Source organism: Aristolochia californica, unplaced genomic scaffold, assembly GCF_029961685.1.
Source record: "Aristolochia californica isolate CCGP_79_NKW_82.1479 unplaced genomic scaffold, dmAriCali1.0.hap1 SCAF_16, whole genome shotgun sequence".
Taxonomy (NCBI): domain Eukaryota; kingdom Viridiplantae; phylum Streptophyta; class Magnoliopsida; order Piperales; family Aristolochiaceae; genus Aristolochia; species Aristolochia californica.
Window position 1 is genome coordinate 1449616 of NW_027181837.1, and position 19835 is coordinate 1469450.

Here is a 19835-nt window from a genome sequence, read left to right on the forward strand (position 1 = left end):
AAAAATTACATCAATTTTATGTCCATTTCTAGGGATGAAAATCGGCAAAATACATAGAAAATGCCCTAAAGCTTATAAATAATTGGTAATATGAATATAATTATAAACACAATTACACCATATTTGGAGTATGTTTATGTAAGAGAAAATAACTATTAATTAAGCTGATAATCATAAACAAAAATAAATAAAGAAACGCAAAAAGGGAAAGAAGGGCTCTCTACCTGTGAGAGGGTCGTGTGACCAGGTTTAGACAAAGGATGGAGAGACCTGTCGGAGACTCGGAGTCAGCCATGAGCCAGCCACGAGCCAACTCAACCATCTAAGCCGCTTGGAAAATTTAAAAAATGAATAAAGCCGTCCAGCAAAAGCGAGGAGGCCTTGTTGTGCAATGAATTCCGAAAACCTAAAAAGACTAATGACGTGGCAGATCAAGTGGGGGCATCTGTACTCCTCTTTAGGAATATTTTAACAGAATAAATTCTCCTCGCCAATCCCTTTCGCTCTTCACCTGCAATATTTTAGCCATGTTCTCCGCTGCTGTCCTCTCCAGGCTCCGAACGCAAACGCTCTCGTCTCTCGCAGATGTCGGTAATCGAAATCAGATCTGCTGTTCTTCTTCTCTTCGGATTTCCTAGTTTGTTTCTGTCGCCTCTCTAAATCAGCGTCTCTTCGTCTGTTTTCTGCTTTCTGGCTTCTGATCCAACAAAATCTAGAGGATTTCAGTCGTCGTCAATTACTCTGCTACATCTCTAATGCTTGACTCTCGCCTTAAACTACGTTAACTGTTTTCTTATTTATTTATTTATTTTTGCTTCCAACTGCTTTTTTTTTTTTTTTGTTTCTTTCCGAGAATAGATTCCGCCTTTTACGATGTGAGAACTGAGAACTATCTCTTGAACATGAATTAGTTTGTACTTCGTGTGATCCTTTTTCGTTATTAATGTTTGTTGCCGCATTTCCAGTCATCTAAATAGCAGCTTGAGTCCATTGCTTTCGCTGAATGTTAGTTCCTGATGATTGTATTTTTTGAAATCTCGCGCTTGTCAATGCCGCTGATTTTATTGTTTTGATATTTTGATGGTATAAGTTTTTTTTATTTTTATTTTTTTGTGTTTTTCATCTACTCGATGGTGTCCTATATCTTTTTTTTATGTGGATATTTTTCTGGTGTTAATGACGGTCGTTTTTATCAGATGGGACCCGCAGGCTTCATATTCATATTTTCCTTCCTTGGTTGGGTGTTCTGAAGCATTTCAAGCAAACTTAGGGCGAAACGGATACAGTTGGAGGACCTTACGGCTTTTTGCCTTCTACTTTCCAGGTAAAAGTGGTGGATTCTCATTTTTCTTCTGCTCCGTTACTGGAAATATTTGGCCTGGTTTTCCTTTCTACTACTGGTCAGATTTTTTTAGTTTTCATGGAGGAATTTTATCATTCTCATTATTTCCTCTTGGTGTTCATTGTTGTCCAGTCGGCCTTTACATCTTTTGTTTCTGGAGGTATCTAATGATGAGAATAGCTATTTTTCTCCCCCCTTTTTTAAATTTTCGCATTTCCTCTCTTCCTTCGTGGTTGAAGTTTTTCGCTTATATGTATTTTATGCTTTTCACCTCTTTCATTATATTATGTATTAGCATGTTGCCGGTTACAGATGCCACCAAACTGAAAAGAATTCATAGAACTTTTTCTAATTTGGATAGGTTCTGTTCGGTATTAATGTTTTATGTCATAGACTTATGGTACAGAAAATGACATAAAATCATGGATTTTTTAATGTCAGTTTTTTTCTTTCCTTTTTTGTTTCTGTTTTCCGAGTAATGGAGAGATTTCGGATTCCAAACTTTTAAGGACTGTTGGATCTATTGTGTGATGCACTGGCTTCATTTTATGTGATTCTATATTAGCCCAAGAAACAGGCATGGATAATTGCCTGGATGATTACAGGGAAACGGATGGTGATTTGAGCACGGGGATGTTTGCATTTGTTTTTGCGCATAGTTAGAATAATTAAACTTCACTTTGAGACTGATTGAGGAAAATTTACATTTGTTTTTGTTATTGTTTGAATAGTCGAACTTCGATATAAGGTGATTTCATGAGACACTTTATTTTGAGACTGACTTGAATGGTTTGCAAGATGGTAAAATAATGATAACTTCTGTTTCCTTATTCATATATATCACACTTTAGATTGATATCATTCTTATAACAATCATGTTGCAAGCATAATTGATGTTAATATGAAACTCAATTCCTGGTTCATAAGATCCATCTATTTTCTATTGCTAAAGGACTTGGTGGACCTTGTAACCTTTTTTTTGTATCCCTCATATCCATACAGTAACTAAGCTTGTAGAAGAAGAGGCTCTTCTAACTGTTATCATATTCGTATTTTTGGAACACTTGCAGAAAAAGAAGTGTATGCTTGTAATATTGTTCTTGGAATTTTAACCTTCTCCAAGCATTTTCTATCTCAATGTTGAATGTCACAGATGCTGGTGTTTTATGCTTATTAATACCCAGACAAATGGAAACGGTGACCACAGTCACATGTTTTCACCTTCACCTGGTCAACAACATAGTTTCTCTTGCTGAAGCATGTGGACATGGAAGATCTTAGTTCTTCTTCTAATCCTTGTGCTGTCTTTGATGATGGATAATTAACCCTCAGATCTCTATTAGTGGAAGGAATGGGCTATGCTAATGAATTTGGGGAATTGAAAATGTTGAAAGTGCGTTATCTGTTGCTGGTTCACAATAATTACCATTTGTTATGATCTACTGAAAAGGGAGAAGTCTGAACAATCTAACCACATAAAATTGCCGGGAATGTGGATTTACCTTGGAAGTAATAAAATAAAATATTTGTCAGATTTATCCTAAACACTTTGCAGCACTTCAATGGATTTGCTGATAGCTTCTCTGATATTCTATGAAATTTAAACTAGTTGTCATCATATATGAGGATTGCACTGTAGTTCCTACTTGTTTCCTGAAATAGTGACGAAAGTTTGTTCTATTATGAATTGTTGCAAACATGTCTGTATCCTTTGAAATAGAATTCTCTGAAGTGCTTTACTTGGCTAATGTTGTATCTTTAATTTTTATTAACATAAAACACTGGCTACTGGGCCAATGGCCACCACGTATTGTGTCTTTAATGTGAGATCTGGGGTTTAAGCCATACCTTTCTCTAGGTCTGCTTTTCGGAGCTTTTGATATGAAACAATTTAAAAGCAAACAAACAAAGTAGATTTTGTAGCTATAAAGTTATTATTTCATGGGTCTGTCTACTCTATACCTCCTCTAAAAATAATGAATTATCTATCACTTTCCCTCTTCTCTTCTGTTCTTCTTCTGAAATTAAATAAAGCATTTTCCGTATAAAGTGTAAGCTAGTAGGTTGAGTAATGAACACTGAAATGCTGAGATTCCGACAATTTTTCTTTTCGAATGATGACAGATGTTGATTTAATATGATGTTCAAATGAAAGTTGAAGGACATAAGATCAGGCTTCGGTTGGGGCATAGAAGTTGCCTTGTTCTAATAATGGCATTGGCAATGTCTTTTTTTGTGTTTGTTATATTTATGAGTTAAGGACTTGAATATGTGTGCATATTTACAGTTTTGTGGATTTGGGAAAGATACAACGGAGAGGTCATGCATGTCCATTTGCATAGGTTCAAGTATTTTGAATATTAAATTATGATTTTCAACTAAGATCAGTCAGTCTATTCTGCTACAATTACAGTTAACCATTAACCAGGTCATCTAATGATTAAAAAATAACTTTTTGGTAAAATATAAAAAACCCTTAAAATTGTAAATTTTAAACTCACCTTTTATTGACCTTTTTATACATTTTTATTTTTTATTGTTTTCTTGAGCAGAATGGACCAGCCAGTTCAACTTTCATACGTTGAACCATCCTACTTGTCTGAAATTGAGGTAAATTCCGACTTTCTTAGCTATTTATGTTGCTTTGCCTTTCTAAATCTTGCTAAAACAAAGTAACTTCTGGCTATCCCACATCAAATTTGTTTCATCCAATCATATAATGGCGGATCATGTGTACATGCAGAAATTTGCGCTATACTCATTTGTACAATAAATTCAATATTCATAGTGAGAATATTTTCTTTTAGCTGATGGCTCACATTACACAAGGTTGATATGGTTTTTAGTGAGTAACAAATAGTCCACTTCCTAGGAAGAAATCTCTTAATGGATTCGCCACTCTCATTGTTATAAAAAAGTTCCAATTCATGCAATTTGATATGAGCCAATTTGTTGCATATATAGTTCTGGATAGACAGTTCCTCCCATGAATTTGATGTGTAACGTCTGTAAAAAGACTACCTGAAAGGTACATTCCCTACATTGTAGAGGTTATTTTCTCTCATAAAAATATTTATTGTCTTTGAGTGATACATTACTGTCTCTATTAAATACTAACTATGAGTTACATCATTTAAAGGGTAACCTTAGGAAATGGGAGAGGGAACTAGACAGATTGCTTCAATAGGGATTTGTCAATTGACACCCTTGTTGGTGAGACAGTCCATGTTGTTGTTAGCTTCTTTGGACACATATATTCTATCCACTTGTATGATGTTTTGTGTTTCTATGTTTTGGAGTATTTTGACCTTCGGAGGCTCCTAGATTCTTCTCTAAACATTGCTTAGTGGAGTGAACTCATGACCTCACCTGGTGTACAGCTAGTTGTTTTCTAGCTTGCAAGAGTTCCCTGTTATGTTTTAGCCAGAAACCTTCTAGTAATGCAGTAGCTGATTGCATTTTTAGCTTTAGATGTCATTAGTCAATGGACCTTGAATTCCCGTTGTATCCTTAAGTAGATATTGTCAGCCACTGGTAGATATTGAACATTCCAATAATGTGTTTGCATTTAGGAACTAAGAAAAGGCGATAATTTGTACAGATCAGCATGGATTTCATCACACAGCTGATCATACCTAACCATTTATGTGCTGAAATTAGTAGGCTTCAGTTCATTATGGGGGTTTCATCCGGATGAGTTTTGAAAAGGGCTGATTGAAGTTTTGTGACCTCCATTTTCAAACGTTATGTATTGATCACAAGGCTTTAGATACTTAACATCAATATGTATACATGCTTACATAACAATAATTGGTACTTGGGTTCATGTAGAGACTGAGCAACTTGTTTATGTTTTAGATCCACGTGCAACCGCCTGATTATTGCTCAGAGAAAATGGTGACTTCCTTTGATACTAATATTAAATTGAGTTATTCCTTCCTGTGGTTTTGATAAAAAGTTGCTTAGCCTTAAAAGAAATAAATTTCAAAATAATAGAGAAGAACAAGTGAGGTGGTCATGTGCTATGGCTTTTATGAGCTATGGCCTCCTTTCAAAGGAAAGTTTCCCCAATGTACTTCTATGCCTCTAAACCACAAAGAGACATTGCCATTGCCATCCTAGTCACTTCTGGACTTATAACCTCCTAATCTAGCAAAATATTGAAGGTAATAACAAGTAATAGCATTTGAGGAACAAATGCATAGATTGTGAGCATGGAATGGCCACATGCTAAGCTAGACTAATCTATAGTTTCTACTCTTGTGATGTTAATTATTGGTTGGGTTTATATTGCGGTTTTGTAAGGTTTGATTGAACCATCTCAAGGATGATAACAAAAGATCACTTTTCATAAAAAAAATTTAAGAAAAATTCAAAATGACATATTTGATAAGTTGAGAAAAAACATTTTTCTCTAATCTAAACAATTTCTCTCTTCTATCCGAATACTTGGATAAGTAACTAAAGTTATAACCATGATCCACTAAATAATTTGTTGAAGTCATCAATTTGGATTATGTGCAATCACTTATTTTGCCCTTGGATTAGTCCTTTTAATTTATAATTGAAGATAAATTCAAAGAGTAGTGGTTTTTATCACTTGAAAATATTTCTTTTATGGTTTTAATGGTATTTTTGTAATCTTGATTATTGTATTTTAAGAGATGGTTAAGAAAGATAATTTTTACTGTGAGAAGTGTTAGTGGGAATAATCCCACATAGATTAATGTAAGGAAAAATCATGTGGTTAGTTGTTGAGAAAAGACCCCTCTACCATCGATTAGTAATTCTTGGATAGACCTAGACCCAACTTTAATATGGTACCAAAGGAGGAAGTCTATGATGTTGTGCCTAATACGTACCCATGTAGTTTGTACCCCATTTGAGATGTTCATCTCTCAAGCCTATTGTTAGTTTGTATAGTCCTAGACGTGAGGGGGAGAGTCAGTGGGTATTATCCTTCATGGAATAATATTTTGAAAAATTCTATGGTATTTAGTTGAGGAAAAAGCCTTCCAACTTTAGAGTTATTTTGGGATAAACCTGGACCTAATTTTAATAACAAGCGTATAAAAACCTTAGTTTTAATTTGTGTAGGCAGGAAATATGATAAAATCATATAATATTACACTAAGCTTTGGAGTCCAGTGAACTTATTCATGAGCTGGATGACATTTATCTTAAATCCTCTTGAGCTGGACAATCTTTTGGTGTCCTAACTTAGACATTTTCTTCTTTGTATCTTCTTGCTACCATCTTTTTATCTCAAATGTTTATTCCAATTGTTTTGTAGCTATTGCCTGGTCTCTTGCGGGACCTCCAAAAGCAATGCTCCATGCATGCACGTTCTCATTCCTTAGCATCTTTGGTATGCGAGGAACTATAGATTTTTCTAGCGAGTATCATCTTGGAAGTAACTGGTGAGATTATATCCTAGAGTATTTATTGGCTGAAGTCGCTAGGTTTGTTTAGTGAGATTTCTATTGATATGTTAAGGAGTAGTTAGGCTCATGTCGCTTGCCTTCATTCAATTAATCCATCTAAGCAAGTTGAAAGGTTACTTCCAGATCTGCATATCATGAAGCTTAATTGCTTAATTTTGATAGTTCTTCCTTGGAGGTTTTGTTTTTTTGAAAATGTTGAACTCTATTAATCCAAGAACCAACTACAAAAAATCTAGGGAGGGAGCCCAAAACAACAAGAGATTGGAGGGGGATTCCATCCCTAGCAAGTGTGTCTGCCAAAGAATTGGTGGAGCATGTTACATGAGACCAAGTACAAGAAAGAACAGAGGAGACATCCATAATCTCACAAAAAGCATCCAGTGATGCCAAAGGGGCTCGGGGAAAGGGGAAGAACACTAAGAGATTACCACCTTGGAGTCCCCCGCAATGATAAGGGATCTAGAAAGGTGATCACGAAAGAGGACGAAGCCTTGATGGAGGGCCAAAAGCTCTGTGGTGGTTGAGTCCATTGTCCCAAGAGAACCCGAGAATGTGAGAAGAATAGTGCCATCTGAATTGCGGACATCTCCGCCAAGACCAGCTGGCCCAGGTTGCCGAGCGAGCTGCCATCAAAATTAAGTAGAGCCCACTCAAGAATAGGTGGATGGGGGGTAGAGGCTGGCATTTGTTCAATAAGGTACCGGTTATTACTGATGGAAAGGTTGCTTAGGTGGCCAAATTCCCTTCTGGTTAGAACCCAAGAGGAGAATTGGCCAATGATGCTTGTTGTCACCTCATTGGCAGTAGCAAATTTAAAGTTGAACCGGCAGTTATTCCTTTCTCTTCAAAGACCCCAAGGGAGATATGGGCCATGCAAGTAGACAAGAGAGTCTATCCCATGTAGCCAAGAAGTTGATGGCATAGGGAGGCAAAATCACTAGAGAAGCACATCTGGATGCCAATAAGGTGGAGTAGACGAGTCCAAACCTTCCAGGCAAAATTGCAGTGAAGGATCATGTGAGTAACACTCTCATCACAAAGTCCACAGAAGGTGCAACATATGTCTGGACCTGTATTGCTAGTTTGCCACACTTCCAAAGGTTGTCAATTGTCGAGATCTTGTTGTGATGGCGCTTCAGATGAAGAATCTGATTTTTGGGGGCAAAGAGAGGCGTCAAGCAAGGCCCACAAGGTGCCGCCCAAGGGATGATATCCAGTTCGAGAGGAAGTAGTATGCTGATGCCACTGAGAACTTCTCACTAGCAGTATGTTTCCATATAATGCTATCCTCAATCTGCGGTCAAAGGGAGATATAGCTTAGGTCCTCTGAGAGGTGGCAACTATTAGTTAAAATACAAGACAAAGGGTATTTTGGTCATTTACCATATTTTCCATATTATATTTTTCTCTTATAGTATAACTATTAGATAGAGAATGTCTTATTTTATCTCTAGTTAAAATTTTATTCAATTTAGACATGTATTTTAGGAGATATGTAATTTTGAGTATTGAGGGGCATTTTTGTCCTTTTGTAAATGTTCACTTAAACCCTGATTATAAAGAAGCAAGACAGGTTTTTTTGGCTCGGATTCTAAGGCAACAAAGTTGTTCTTCTTCCAAAAAAAATTTCTCTTCTATTTTCTCCTCAAATCACATATTTTTCATGGTATCAGAGCAGTAACACAAGTCTTGGGCAGGTTTCCTTGATTTCGTGGATCTTCTCTCCATTTTCAGCAATCCCTTGGAAGGTTTTTCCCAGATTTCTGGAGATTTCTGGACTGGTAGGGTGAAAATTCTAAATTTTCCCTTTTTATTGGCTAATGATTACTACTATTTGATTGATTGTTGGGATATAGAAGTATTTGATGATCCCAATCCGAGGAAATTTCTCAAATCTATCTGTGTCATCATACCAATACTTGCATCATCATCCATATGGCCTGCGTCATCCTGGTTTCTTGCAATTAGGTCATTCTTTCATCGATTTATGGTGCCAATTGCTGAAATTGATCATTATTGGTTTGAAATTGAGTGAATTGGGTGCTGAATTGCCCTAATTGAATTCGGTGTGGGCCCACCTGATTGTGCAATCATAGAAACTTTGGGAGAGTGTTTCAATTTGGTTAATTGATGCTCTAATGTACTGAATTGTGGTGTTTGGTGATATTTAATGACTGATTCAGCACATGGGTTATTGTCCAGAGGACTTCTGAGAGCTCAAATGTGAAATTCTCTCAGTCTGTTAAGATAACTGCGATTTGGTTGAATGGATTGAATTATGTAAACTGGTCCTGATCAGTTTTGATGTATTTGAGAGCCAAAAACATGACAGTATATAACTGATGATCCCCCCGGTGACTGTTACTGCAGATTGGGTGGCAGAAGATAATTTAGTAATGACTTCGTTGGTCAACAATATGGAATCCAGATTTTAAGTTACAGTACTGATAAGGCAATGTGGACTACCTTGGCTTCTATTTTGTCTCAAGAAAGTAAGTTGTCAAGGATTTATGAGTTATATGTGAAGTTCTTTAATATAAAGTGTGGAGGTAGATCAGTGACAGATTATTTCACTAAGATGAGGGGAGTTCTACAGGAGATTAGTACATTCCATCCTTTTACTACGAATGCTGATGACATTCATAAGAAAGAAAATCAAATTCAAGTAGTCCGGTTTTGGATGGTTTGGGGCCTGAGTATGATTCTATTTGAGCCAATTTGTTGTCAACGAGGAGGGGACCATCCTTGAGCAAGCCATTAACAGAGTTCTTCGAGCTGAAGGTGCAATTGTGAATAAGAATGAATCAGGTGGAGCTCTCTTAGAAGCAACTGCTCTTAACCTTTAGTCTTCTATTGGTAAGCCTGATGGTCAGTTTTATGGTGGCAATAATAGAAGTTAAGGTTGTTCTTACTTTACCTACGACTGTGGCCAAAATGAACAGTTGGATAAAAAAATGTGTTCATTGTGGTAGGATTAATCATATTTTTGAGAAATGCTAGAAAAATTTTGGTAAGCTTATTTGGGCAACTCTATAGTCACAGATAAGGACGCCTCTTCACACACTGGATCCTATGAGAAAATTCAACAGTTATTACAGCGATTGGGTCAACTTATTGCTTCATCTACTGCTTCTCAGACTATCGAGACTCCTTCCTCAGCGAGTGCCACAATGGCTAGTACAAGTACAAATGCATTGTATGTGTCTCATTATCCTTCTTGGATCATTGATTCAAGAGCCTCTACACACATGTCAGGTATGCCCTCCCTATTTTTAGTCTATTAGTCGATCTTATTCATATCATCGAGTTACTTTAGCTGATGGATCTACCTCTCCCATTCAGGGGGAGCGTATAGTTCACACTACTCCACAAATATCCTTAGATTCTGTTTTATTTGTACCTAAATTTTCAGCTAATCTCTTGTCTGTGAGTCATATAACTAAATCCTTAAATTGTTCAGTAATATCATACTTCATGTGTTTTCTAAGACTTGTAGACGAAGAGGACGATTGGTTCAGGACACGAAAAGGGAGGGTTCTACATGTTGGATGATGTATCCGTTTCCCAAGCTGTAGCTCTCACTACTACAAATTCTTCTTACTTGTAGCATCTGTGTGTTAGTCTTTTCCTTCTTTGCCAGCCGATATTTCATTTAATTGAGAATCCTATAAGCTGGGAAAGCATCGTCGCTCTAGTTTCCCAGTTAGTTCTAGTCAAAACACCAAGTTGTTTGAATTAGTCCACTCTGATGTATGGGGTCCATGTTAGGTCCTAACCCATTTGGTTTTAAGTATTTTGTGTTGCTCATTGATGATTTCAGTAGAGTCACTTGGGTGTATCTTCTACGGGAGAAATCTGAAGTATTTGATGTATTCCTCAAATTTTCAATGAAATAATAAATCAATTTGGTGCCTGTATTCATGTGCTTCGTACTGACAATGGTTTGGAATATCTTAACCATAAATGTTTAGTATTTTGTGTTTTTCATGGTATTACCCATCAAACATCTTGCCCTTATACACCACAACAAAATGGAGTGGTTGAATGTAAAAATAGACATCTCCTTGAGGTTACACGGACAATATTATTGCATATGAATGTTCCTAAATCTTTTTTGGACAGATGCAGTTTTAGCTTCGTGCTACTTGGTTAATAGTATACCCTCATCTATTTTGAGTGGTCAAGTTCCTCTTTAGGTTTTAAAACCCAATTATAAATTGTTTGATGTGGCTCCTCGTAGTTTTGGATGTACTTGTTTTGTTCATATGTTTAGAACTTCGGTTGATAAGTTGTCACCTTGGTCTTTCAAATGTGTTTTTCTTGGATATTCTTGTCGAAAAAAAGGGTACAAATGTTATGATCCTATTCGGCGGAGGACATGTGTTAGCCGATGTGACCATCTTTGAACGTACTCTATATTTTTCATCATCTACTGAACTTCCTGTATGACTTGAATCTCCTTTAGACAATCTTGTTTCTGTTGTAGTTTTGGATGTGCCAGCTTCATCGAGTTCTTCTTGGCCTCTTCGCGTTTACAACCGTTGCTCTTGTGTCCCTGTAGTGCCTCCAACAGTTACATCTACAAAGCTCTCTTCTCATGATCCACCAGCTTCCTCAGTGCCTGCGGATCCTGTTGTCTCTAATTTGAACCCGCCTATTAGTCTGCATAAAAGTAAACGATCTTGTACTTCTCATCCGATATCCAAATATGTCTCTTGATTTTTTGTCCCTATCCTTCAAGTCCTTTGCTATGTCATTGTCTAATTCCTATATACCTCGTCCAGTGTAGGAAGCCTTGTGTTCTCCAAAATGGAAACAAGCTATGGATGATGAGATGAGTGCTTTGGTGTCTCGAGGAACATGGCGTCTAAGTGATCCACCTGCAGGAGTAGCTTTTGTGGGGTGTCGCTGGGTTTATACTATCAAATATAATGTTGATGGCTCTATTAAACGGTACAAAGCTCGGTTGGTAGCAAAGAGGTATATGCAGACTTTTGGAGTTGATGTCTTTGAGACATTCTCTTTGGTGGCCTGACTTACTTCAGTACATATTGTGATATTTGTGGCTGTTAATAAGGGTTGGCTTCTCTCTTAGCTTGATGTGAAGAATACCTTTCTATATAGTGATTTACGTGACAAAGTGTATATGGAGCAACCTCCTGGGTATGTTGCTCAGGGGAAGACAAGTAAGGTTGTAAGCTGCAGAAGGCTATTATGGACTTAAACCGATTCTACTGGTTGAAAATTTTAGTGACGTGGTACTACAATTTGGGTTCTATAGGAGTCATTGTGATCATTCTATGTTCCTACTTAAAAGGAAGATTGGTATGGTGGTTTTAGTTGTCTATGTAGATGAGATTGTGTTCTCTAGTGATGATCTTGATGGTATTACAAAAGTTAAACAATATCTGGCCACTCATTTTTAGACAAAAGATTTGGGCTCTCTCAAGTACTTCCTTGGCATTAAAATCGCTCGTAGCGAGCGAGGTATTGTTATTTCTCAGAGAAAATATATATTAGATATGTTACAGGAGTATGATTTATTAGGTGCTAAACCCATAGACACTCCCTTGGAAGTTAATCATAATGTACATAACACACATGGTCCTACACTCGAGGATAAAACTCAATACCAACGGTTAGTTGGTAAACCGATCTATGCTATAGTTATCAGGATGAATATCTCATTAAGAAGCTGCTCAGAGGATTTTGAAATACTTGAAGGGTGCACTTGGAAAAGGTTTTCTGTATACTCATAATGGGAAAGTTGATGTACTTGGGTATTCTAATGCCGATTATGTTAGGTGTAAGATGGATAAATGTTCTATGTCAGGCTACTATTGTTTTGTTGGAGATAACCTGGTAAGGTGGAAAAGTAAAAACAAACAGTTGTGGCTAGGTCTAGTGTAGAGGCTGAGTATTGAGCAATGACTCATACAGTTAGTGAGCTTATGTGGATTAAGTTTGTGTTTCTTGAGTTTGGTTTTAGGTTATCTGACCCTGTGGTTATGAATTGTGAGAACTAGGCAGCCATTTTTATTGCCAGCAATCCTGAATTCCATGAGAGATTGAAACATATAGAGGTTAGGTCTCACAGGAGAGTTTCAATTTAAAGGTATTTGAGTTTTGTTAGTCTTCTATTTATATTGAGTTATTTAATTATGCTAGGACTTATCTTTAAGTGTTAGAGTTTGGGTGTAATTGGGACAAGGGTACTTTAATTGTAATTGGACTCTATGACTTTCCTCTATCACAAACAAGGGTTCATGTACTCTAATTAGATCAAGTCAATGAACTATTTCTCTTTTGCATCAATTCAACAAGACGAAAGAAAGAAAAATAAAATATAGAAAGAAAGACGAAATATAGAAAGTAAGGTGAAATAAAGAAATATAGAAAGACAACCGACTTATAGAAAGAAAGCTGAAATACAAAAAATTGTCGGTTAGTCAGTTAGCCAAGTCCACGAGTTGTTCTCTCACATTTTATCCTACTCATTGTGTTTTTTAGGATCTTGCGACAAGGAAGATGATTGGTTCTGCTTGTGAGAGAGATGGGTTATAATACCTGGACAATGATCGGCAAAATAATATTTAGAAGTTACACGCAGATTCTCCTCTACAGGAGCACTTGCGGTTAGGTTATCCATCTGCAGCATAATTAGCTCAAGTCTTTCCTGACCTTCCTTCGAGTTCTTTTTTGTGCGTGTTGTGTCAACTGGGCAAGCATCACAAAAGTTTGTTTCTAGTCTCATCTCATAAAACCAACCCTCTATTTGAAATTGTATACTCAGACGTCTAGGTTCCTTGTCCTGTGACTAGTCTGTTTGGTCATAGGTATTATATTTCCTTTATCGATGATTTTAGTAGGTGTACTTGAATTTATCTTCTTAAGGAAAAATTTAAGGCTTTTGATGTAGTTCAAATTTTTCTTCAACGAAATAAAAAAATCAGTTTGTTGCATCGTTTCGTATCTTGCGTACTGATAATGGCCTCGAGTTCATGTGTCATAAATTCCAGGTCTTTTATCAAGAACAAGGAATTATTCATCAGATATCGTGTCTTTACCCTTCAACAAAATGGCGTTGTTGAACATAAGAATCGCCATTTACTGGAGGTAGCTAAGACAATGATGATTCATATGCATGTGCCCAAGTTTTCTCCTCTTTGATGTATTTTGTTCTTTGCCTTCGGGCTTTATTAAATTGTACACTACTAAAAAAAAGTTAGTTAAATAATTTAAAATGGATAAAACTTTAAATACTAAAGGGTCTTGTGACGATCTTTACCCAAGTATAAACTACCATATCATGTATTGATGTAAAGATAGAATTGTATCAAGTCAGAGTTAGATTGCCCGCTTTATGTATGACCTGGTCAAGTTTGAGATGGCTAAATTTGATGTACTCATCTTGCTAAGATGCGCAATTTCGAGTATAAATCTAAGGGAAAACTTGGAAAATCCAAGTGGCTTTAGACTCATAGTTTGATTTGAAACTCTTTAATTAATTAGCATTATATTTTTCCAAACATAAACCAATTTTAGAATATTTCCCATAATTGTTTTTTCACTATTAAACCACTTACATGAGACATGGAAATTTAAATGCAACCACATGATGGTGGTACTTCTTCCCACTAATTATCTCCCTTATGTCTATGCTCGGATTGATGAATTTGCCCAAGATAGAGACATGCACACTCATGAACTGTGGATAGTCCTCATAGGTTGGACTCATGTTGGGTCTAGTTCTTCCAAAATGGCTAGAAAACATGAAGAGACTAGGGGTGCACTGGGGTTGACTTAGGGTAGGGTTTTGAAAACTCGACCCCATTCTCTGAGCTCACCCCCAAAAACTGTTTGCACGAATACCCATAATGGGTTTGGAAACCTAACCTCATCTTTACTCTGTTTTCCAACTTTCCTACTCTGCCTCGTCCCCAGTCCACATCCTCATCCCCCTCCATGTCTCCATCCCCGTCCCCGTCCCCGTCCCCACATCCTTGGTCAATTCCTTGACCGCTCATGGTCCATTTCAACTTTCTTTTTGAAAACACCCTCATTTGAGTTAGTTTATCTTTGCGTAAATGTTTTTTTTTTTGGACAAGGTCATAATGACAAATCTGTCCTGTTCCTGAACCTGCATGGGTTTTTTTCCCCTTACTTTGTTGGCAATCCGCAATTGTGTGACCCTATCTTTGCCTTTGGTGGTCTAGGTTAGGGCAGGTTTCTCATTTAACTGCTTTGTCAACTAATTTTTTATCGTAATTTTTCTCTCTTAGACAATTTTGACATAGACCATGAATAATTAGAAAAAGGTGAGACTTTTTACCCACCAACATTCTCTATGTTCTTGAAATAAAAAAAATTTCAATCAACAAATTATGTTGGTGTTTGTTTGTCAGGCATGGGGTTGATTAGAAATTTCTGCCAATACAATGACACTATGACCTCGGGCATTCATCACCTCAATCATTGCAGCATCAATTACTATCGAAGTCTATATCAAACTTAGCATGTGAGTCATGTTAATTATGTGAATATCATGGAAGTGTTTTTTAATATGAGACGGGGAAAGAAGTTTTGATTCATTTTTCATTGCTTCATTTTGATAACTACGGAAAGAAGTCTATATTCAAGTTGTATTAGACTTTATTAGAGAATCCAGAGCAGAAATAAGCTGTGCCTGAATAAAGGTAAGCTTTGCAGTCTTTGGAAAACTTGAGTATTGGTATGATCTTCTTGAGGGTGCTGAGGTTGTTGGTTGTCACTGATTCTTCACTATCAAGTATCACTCAGATGGTTTCATTGAAAGGCACAGAGCTAGGTTAGTTGCTAAAAGGTATACCTTTATATGGTGTGAACTTTGAGAGTATTGCGTGATCCTTTTGAGGGTGCTGAGATAGCTGGTTGCCTCTGATTCTTCACTATCAAGTATCACTCAGATGGTTTCATTGTATGGCACAGAGCCAGGTTAATTGCTAAAGAGTATATCTTTATATGGTGTGGACTACTTTGAGACTTTCTCTACTATAGCAAGGTTAAGTTTAGTCCAAGTTTTAATTTTAGTTTTTGTGAAGATGTGTTGGCTGTATATATCAGCTGATGTTCAAGATGTATGTATAGCGAATAACCATTTGAGTTTGGCATTTTGGGGGAAAATGGTAAGGTCTGCAAGTTGAAAAAATGATTTATTGTTTGAAACAAAGTCCTACAGCATGTTTTGGTAAGTTTAGTAAGGTTGTCATGAAATTTGGTTTTAAAGGAAGTGACTTGGATCTTTTAGTAATTGTACTCAAGAGAGACACTGGTATTGTACTACTGATTGTATATGTGGATGTTGTTATTTCAGGTTGTGGTTTATAGGTGACTGAGAGAGAGTAAGCTAGGATTGAACTTTTGAACCCTTTCCCTGTTACATTTCATTCACTTACTAAAAAATATGTGGTGTGGACATATTGATCTGCCATTTAGCATACATAAAACATGATACCAAGATGTTAAAAAAGCCCCTCAACATCTCTAAATGGTTTTCATGCTTCCATTTCAATTGTATCTTAGATGATTTCAGTCCAAGGTTGCTGATCCACCTCCCTGTCCTCCTCCTTTCTGGCCTCTTCATGAAACAGTTAAGGTCTTGTGGGTCCAAATTATAAAATGGTTTATGAGACATGCCACTGCCCGTAAGGATAACCTCCTTACCCTTGTTAATCAAGCAGCATTTACAATTCCATCCTTGGGGGTCTCTCAAATACTTTCTTTCATCCTGTGCTTGATGGGCCTGGTCTAGCATAAAAGCGGTTCCTGTGGAGGGACAAATTAAAGTTTAGATAACACTTGGTACTAGGAGCTTGGCATGCCTAAGGATTGTCATGATGTTGGCATCATGCTAGCTTGGTAGATGGATGAGGCTTTCCTATCCAAGTAGTAATGAGTCTGGTCTAGCATAAAAGAGGTTTGTGTGGAGGGACAAATTAAAGTTTAGATAACACTTGGTACTAGGAGCTTGGCATGCCTAAGCTTTGTCATGATGTTGGCATCATGCTAGCATGGTAGATGGATGGGGCTTTCCTAGCCAAGTAGTTACTACTAAAATTTAATACAAGAAATCAGATTGATTGAATAGATCGTGGTGTTGAAGTACTTACGGACATGAGATCACTCATTCATGAAAGAATAAGCAAGAAGGAAACTCAATTCAAAGAGAGCTGACTTTCCTATTTTAGGTTGCAGTTTCTGCAATATAAAATCTTAAATTGGAAAGTCTATAAGTTGAGTCCATAAGCTACAATTTCCTATTTCCACAAAATTAAAATAGAAAGTGTAAGATAATGGCAGGTTTCTGTAGCATGAAGTTTTTAATAAAAAAGTAACTTGATTTTTCTTAAAAACATCACTTTTTTTTTTTGTCTGAATGGTTGAACACGTCACTGGAAACAACTTTTTGTTTTGGTTAAAATTTCAATTAGCAAGCCTACTTCTAATCAGAAAATGTTTGAAGTTTTTTTTTTTGTTTTTTTTAATTTTAAGAAGTGGAGCCTGAAGTTAGTAACTCTACAAGCTAGAAGTTATTTCTTATCTTTAAATTTTCTGTCTAGCAAGTCTGGGCTAGATTTAGTAACTACCGTTAGAGTCAACTTCCTAGAATGGGACAAAAAGGGTGTTTCCTGTTTTAATGAGTTTTTGTACCTATAAAAGGGCTTCATTTGTAACAAGGAAACCATCTTTTTTCTCAGTTGAGTGATGTTATCCTATTGTTTTTCCTCTGTGTAGTTTTTTTCTTAATAGCTGCAAAAACCTACTCTCTGTCCTCCAAGTTTTACCCATCAAACTTGAGTTCACATTGTAGGTACATAATAATTCTATGCGTATTAGAGTCCTGCAGGAATTTTTATAATTGTTCTGAGGAGCTCCAGATTGCCCTTATATGTCATCTTCAGAACTCAACCTATAAACATCAGTTTGACCACGAAATTCATTTAATCAGTTTTGTGATTTTATTTCCATTTGTTTAAATCTTTCTTACTGTAATCTTAGCACTCGTTTAAGTAACAAAATTAAATTCACCTCCAAAAAATTTAAATCTCCTTTAAGTTATATCTATTCAACTTGTCTTTTCTAATTGGAAACATCTCTGATTTACATCTTAAGTATGAGCTATATGACTTTTTAGCTGGAGTTAGTGGATGTTCATCCCTTGCATGCAACCACTGCTTCTACTGTTTCTCTTTTCATGAGAGTGAAACTTCTTTATTTTTTCTATAATTTTATCAGTTTTTTCTCTTTTTGTACCGTATGTGTGATATCATGTGGCTTGAGAGCCTATGGTGTCTTTTTTTCTTTCTTTGAGTTGCAACATGGTGTCTTTTTATCTACTGATTTTGTCACAGTATACCTTTGTGTACATTTAGTATGCTTTGCATCCTATTACTGTCGTTCTTCTGGCTTTCAAGTTTGTGCTACCTTTCTCGTGATCTTTTTGCAGAGCTCTACTGTTGGAAGGAGAACAATTTCTTCTTTTTATCAACAGTATCTTTCACATGCTCCTCAGAAAATGCAAGCACAATTTTGGTACTACTTCCAAGAGTTTGTTTTCAAGGATTATGATCTTGATTTCCAAACAGCTAGAGAACATCAGGCATTATGTGTGCCTTTATTGCTACATAGCTTTATATATATCATTGTTCTTCTGATCATATCACACCAGACCTAAAGGACTTTGTGGCATGTTGACCTTGCTTAAGTGTGTTCATGCAAATACAGCAAGTAGCATAATCTTGGAACCATGGTGAAGTACTGATGAGAGCTGACAAGTTTGCATGGTTCGTGACTATGCTCCCTTATTGCAATTGTAGTCTGCTGCAATTTTTTTGACAACAGAGGGATCAGAATGACAATGATAGGGCTTTTCAAGTAAGTTTCCTATTTCAATGAAAAAGAAAAATTTACCCCAACTTCATAGCTCTGGTTGGTGTCTCATAGTTTTGTTGTTGAGGCTGGCTAAGCTGGAGATGTACAGGTGCATGTACATCTTCTGGACTGGAGAATCCATTTGGTAGCAACGAGTTTCTATTGACTCCACTTGGATCCCTGGATCCATAAACCTGTGACAGAGAATATTTTGATTACATTGTCAAAATTCTATTCTCACCTGAGTTAAATTATAAAGCTTTAATGGTTCTTGTTACTTTTCTAACATATCAAAATACTCGTATCAGTGGTTTAACCAATACCTTCTTATACAATTCCATGTTTTCTTGACGGATGATGTTTACCTTCTTATACAGTTCCATATTTTCTTGGTGAATGAGGTTCCCCTGTTAAGTCACGAAACATTTAGATACTTGGACAGAAAAAAAAATGTCACTGTCAGTGTGAAATTGTAATGGGTAATGAAAGAAAGTAATAGTCATAAAGAACAAGTGATAATCATTTGGGAGACCTTTCGGTTTAATTCTTGGATTTCGTCCTTTAAAAGCTGATCCTGCAAAAGTGAATTACATGACTATTTATTTATGCATGTTACAGACTTTGGAACTGAGAATATCATATAAGCAGTAGTTGAGGCCTAGGCTATTTTAACCTTCTTCATTCGGACACCACGCAAACTCATTTCAAGTTGATTCTCTAGATTTTGCAGGTCCTTGACACTCAAAGTGGAAAGTTCTTCCCCCATCAGCTGGCTGCAATCATCAGAATATTGGCTAGTTTGAGCTTAATAGACAGGTATTTCAAAAGTTTGATGTGAACTTCAATTGATGTTAACTATCGGTACTGTGATAATTATGTGTAAAATTAAAAAGACGTGTTCGGAATTTCGAGATTATTTCATTGCCTTGATTTTTGCAGTTTATCTGAAGCCACATAGTAATTTATAAATTTTTGTCATAATGTGAAAAAAGATTTACTTCCTCAAGTGAATCTATGACATGTTATATCTCATGTCAAGACATTCCTGCTGCTATCCAATCATCAATGGCCAATATTAAGGCTTTTCCAATATCTGTTCTTTAACCATAGTGCAAACATGCAAGACACAGATCGGTTAT

The 19835-nt window shown here is 36.4% G+C and overlaps 1 protein-coding gene and 1 long non-coding RNA gene across 8 annotated transcripts in view; one reads left to right on the forward strand and one right to left on the reverse strand.

The window, feature by feature from the left end:
- The first annotated feature begins 503 nt into the window (after positions 1 to 503).
- The window catches only part of LOC137953758 (uncharacterized), a 30729-nt gene continuing 11397 nt past the window's right edge, over positions 504 to 19835 (forward strand). For 5 of the 7 annotated variants that reach the window (XR_011112410.1, XR_011112412.1, XR_011112416.1 and 2 more), the window contains exons 1-5: positions 504 to 587; positions 1197 to 1324; positions 3895 to 3952; positions 18272 to 18699; positions 19418 to 19512. This is a non-coding gene — a long non-coding RNA (uncharacterized lncRNA). Of the gene's footprint in view, positions 592 to 1196; positions 1325 to 3894; positions 3953 to 8483; positions 8568 to 18271; positions 18700 to 19417; positions 19513 to 19835 lie in introns of all 7 variants that reach the window. The other 2 variants (XR_011112411.1, XR_011112413.1) reach the window with 2 other exon arrangements.
- LOC137953756 (MADS-box transcription factor 23-like) overlaps positions 18627 to 19835 on the reverse strand; it is a 46935-nt gene continuing 45726 nt past the window's right edge. The window contains exons 5-9 of the mRNA XM_068801255.1: positions 19370 to 19469; positions 19229 to 19270; positions 19020 to 19103; positions 18736 to 18890; positions 18627 to 18645 (exon numbers count right to left, since the gene is read on the reverse strand). Of these exons, the coding sequence (XP_068657356.1) occupies positions 18627 to 18645; positions 18736 to 18890; positions 19020 to 19103; positions 19229 to 19270; positions 19370 to 19469 (400 nt within the window). The remainder of the gene's footprint in view (positions 18646 to 18735; positions 18891 to 19019; positions 19104 to 19228; positions 19271 to 19369; positions 19470 to 19835) is intronic.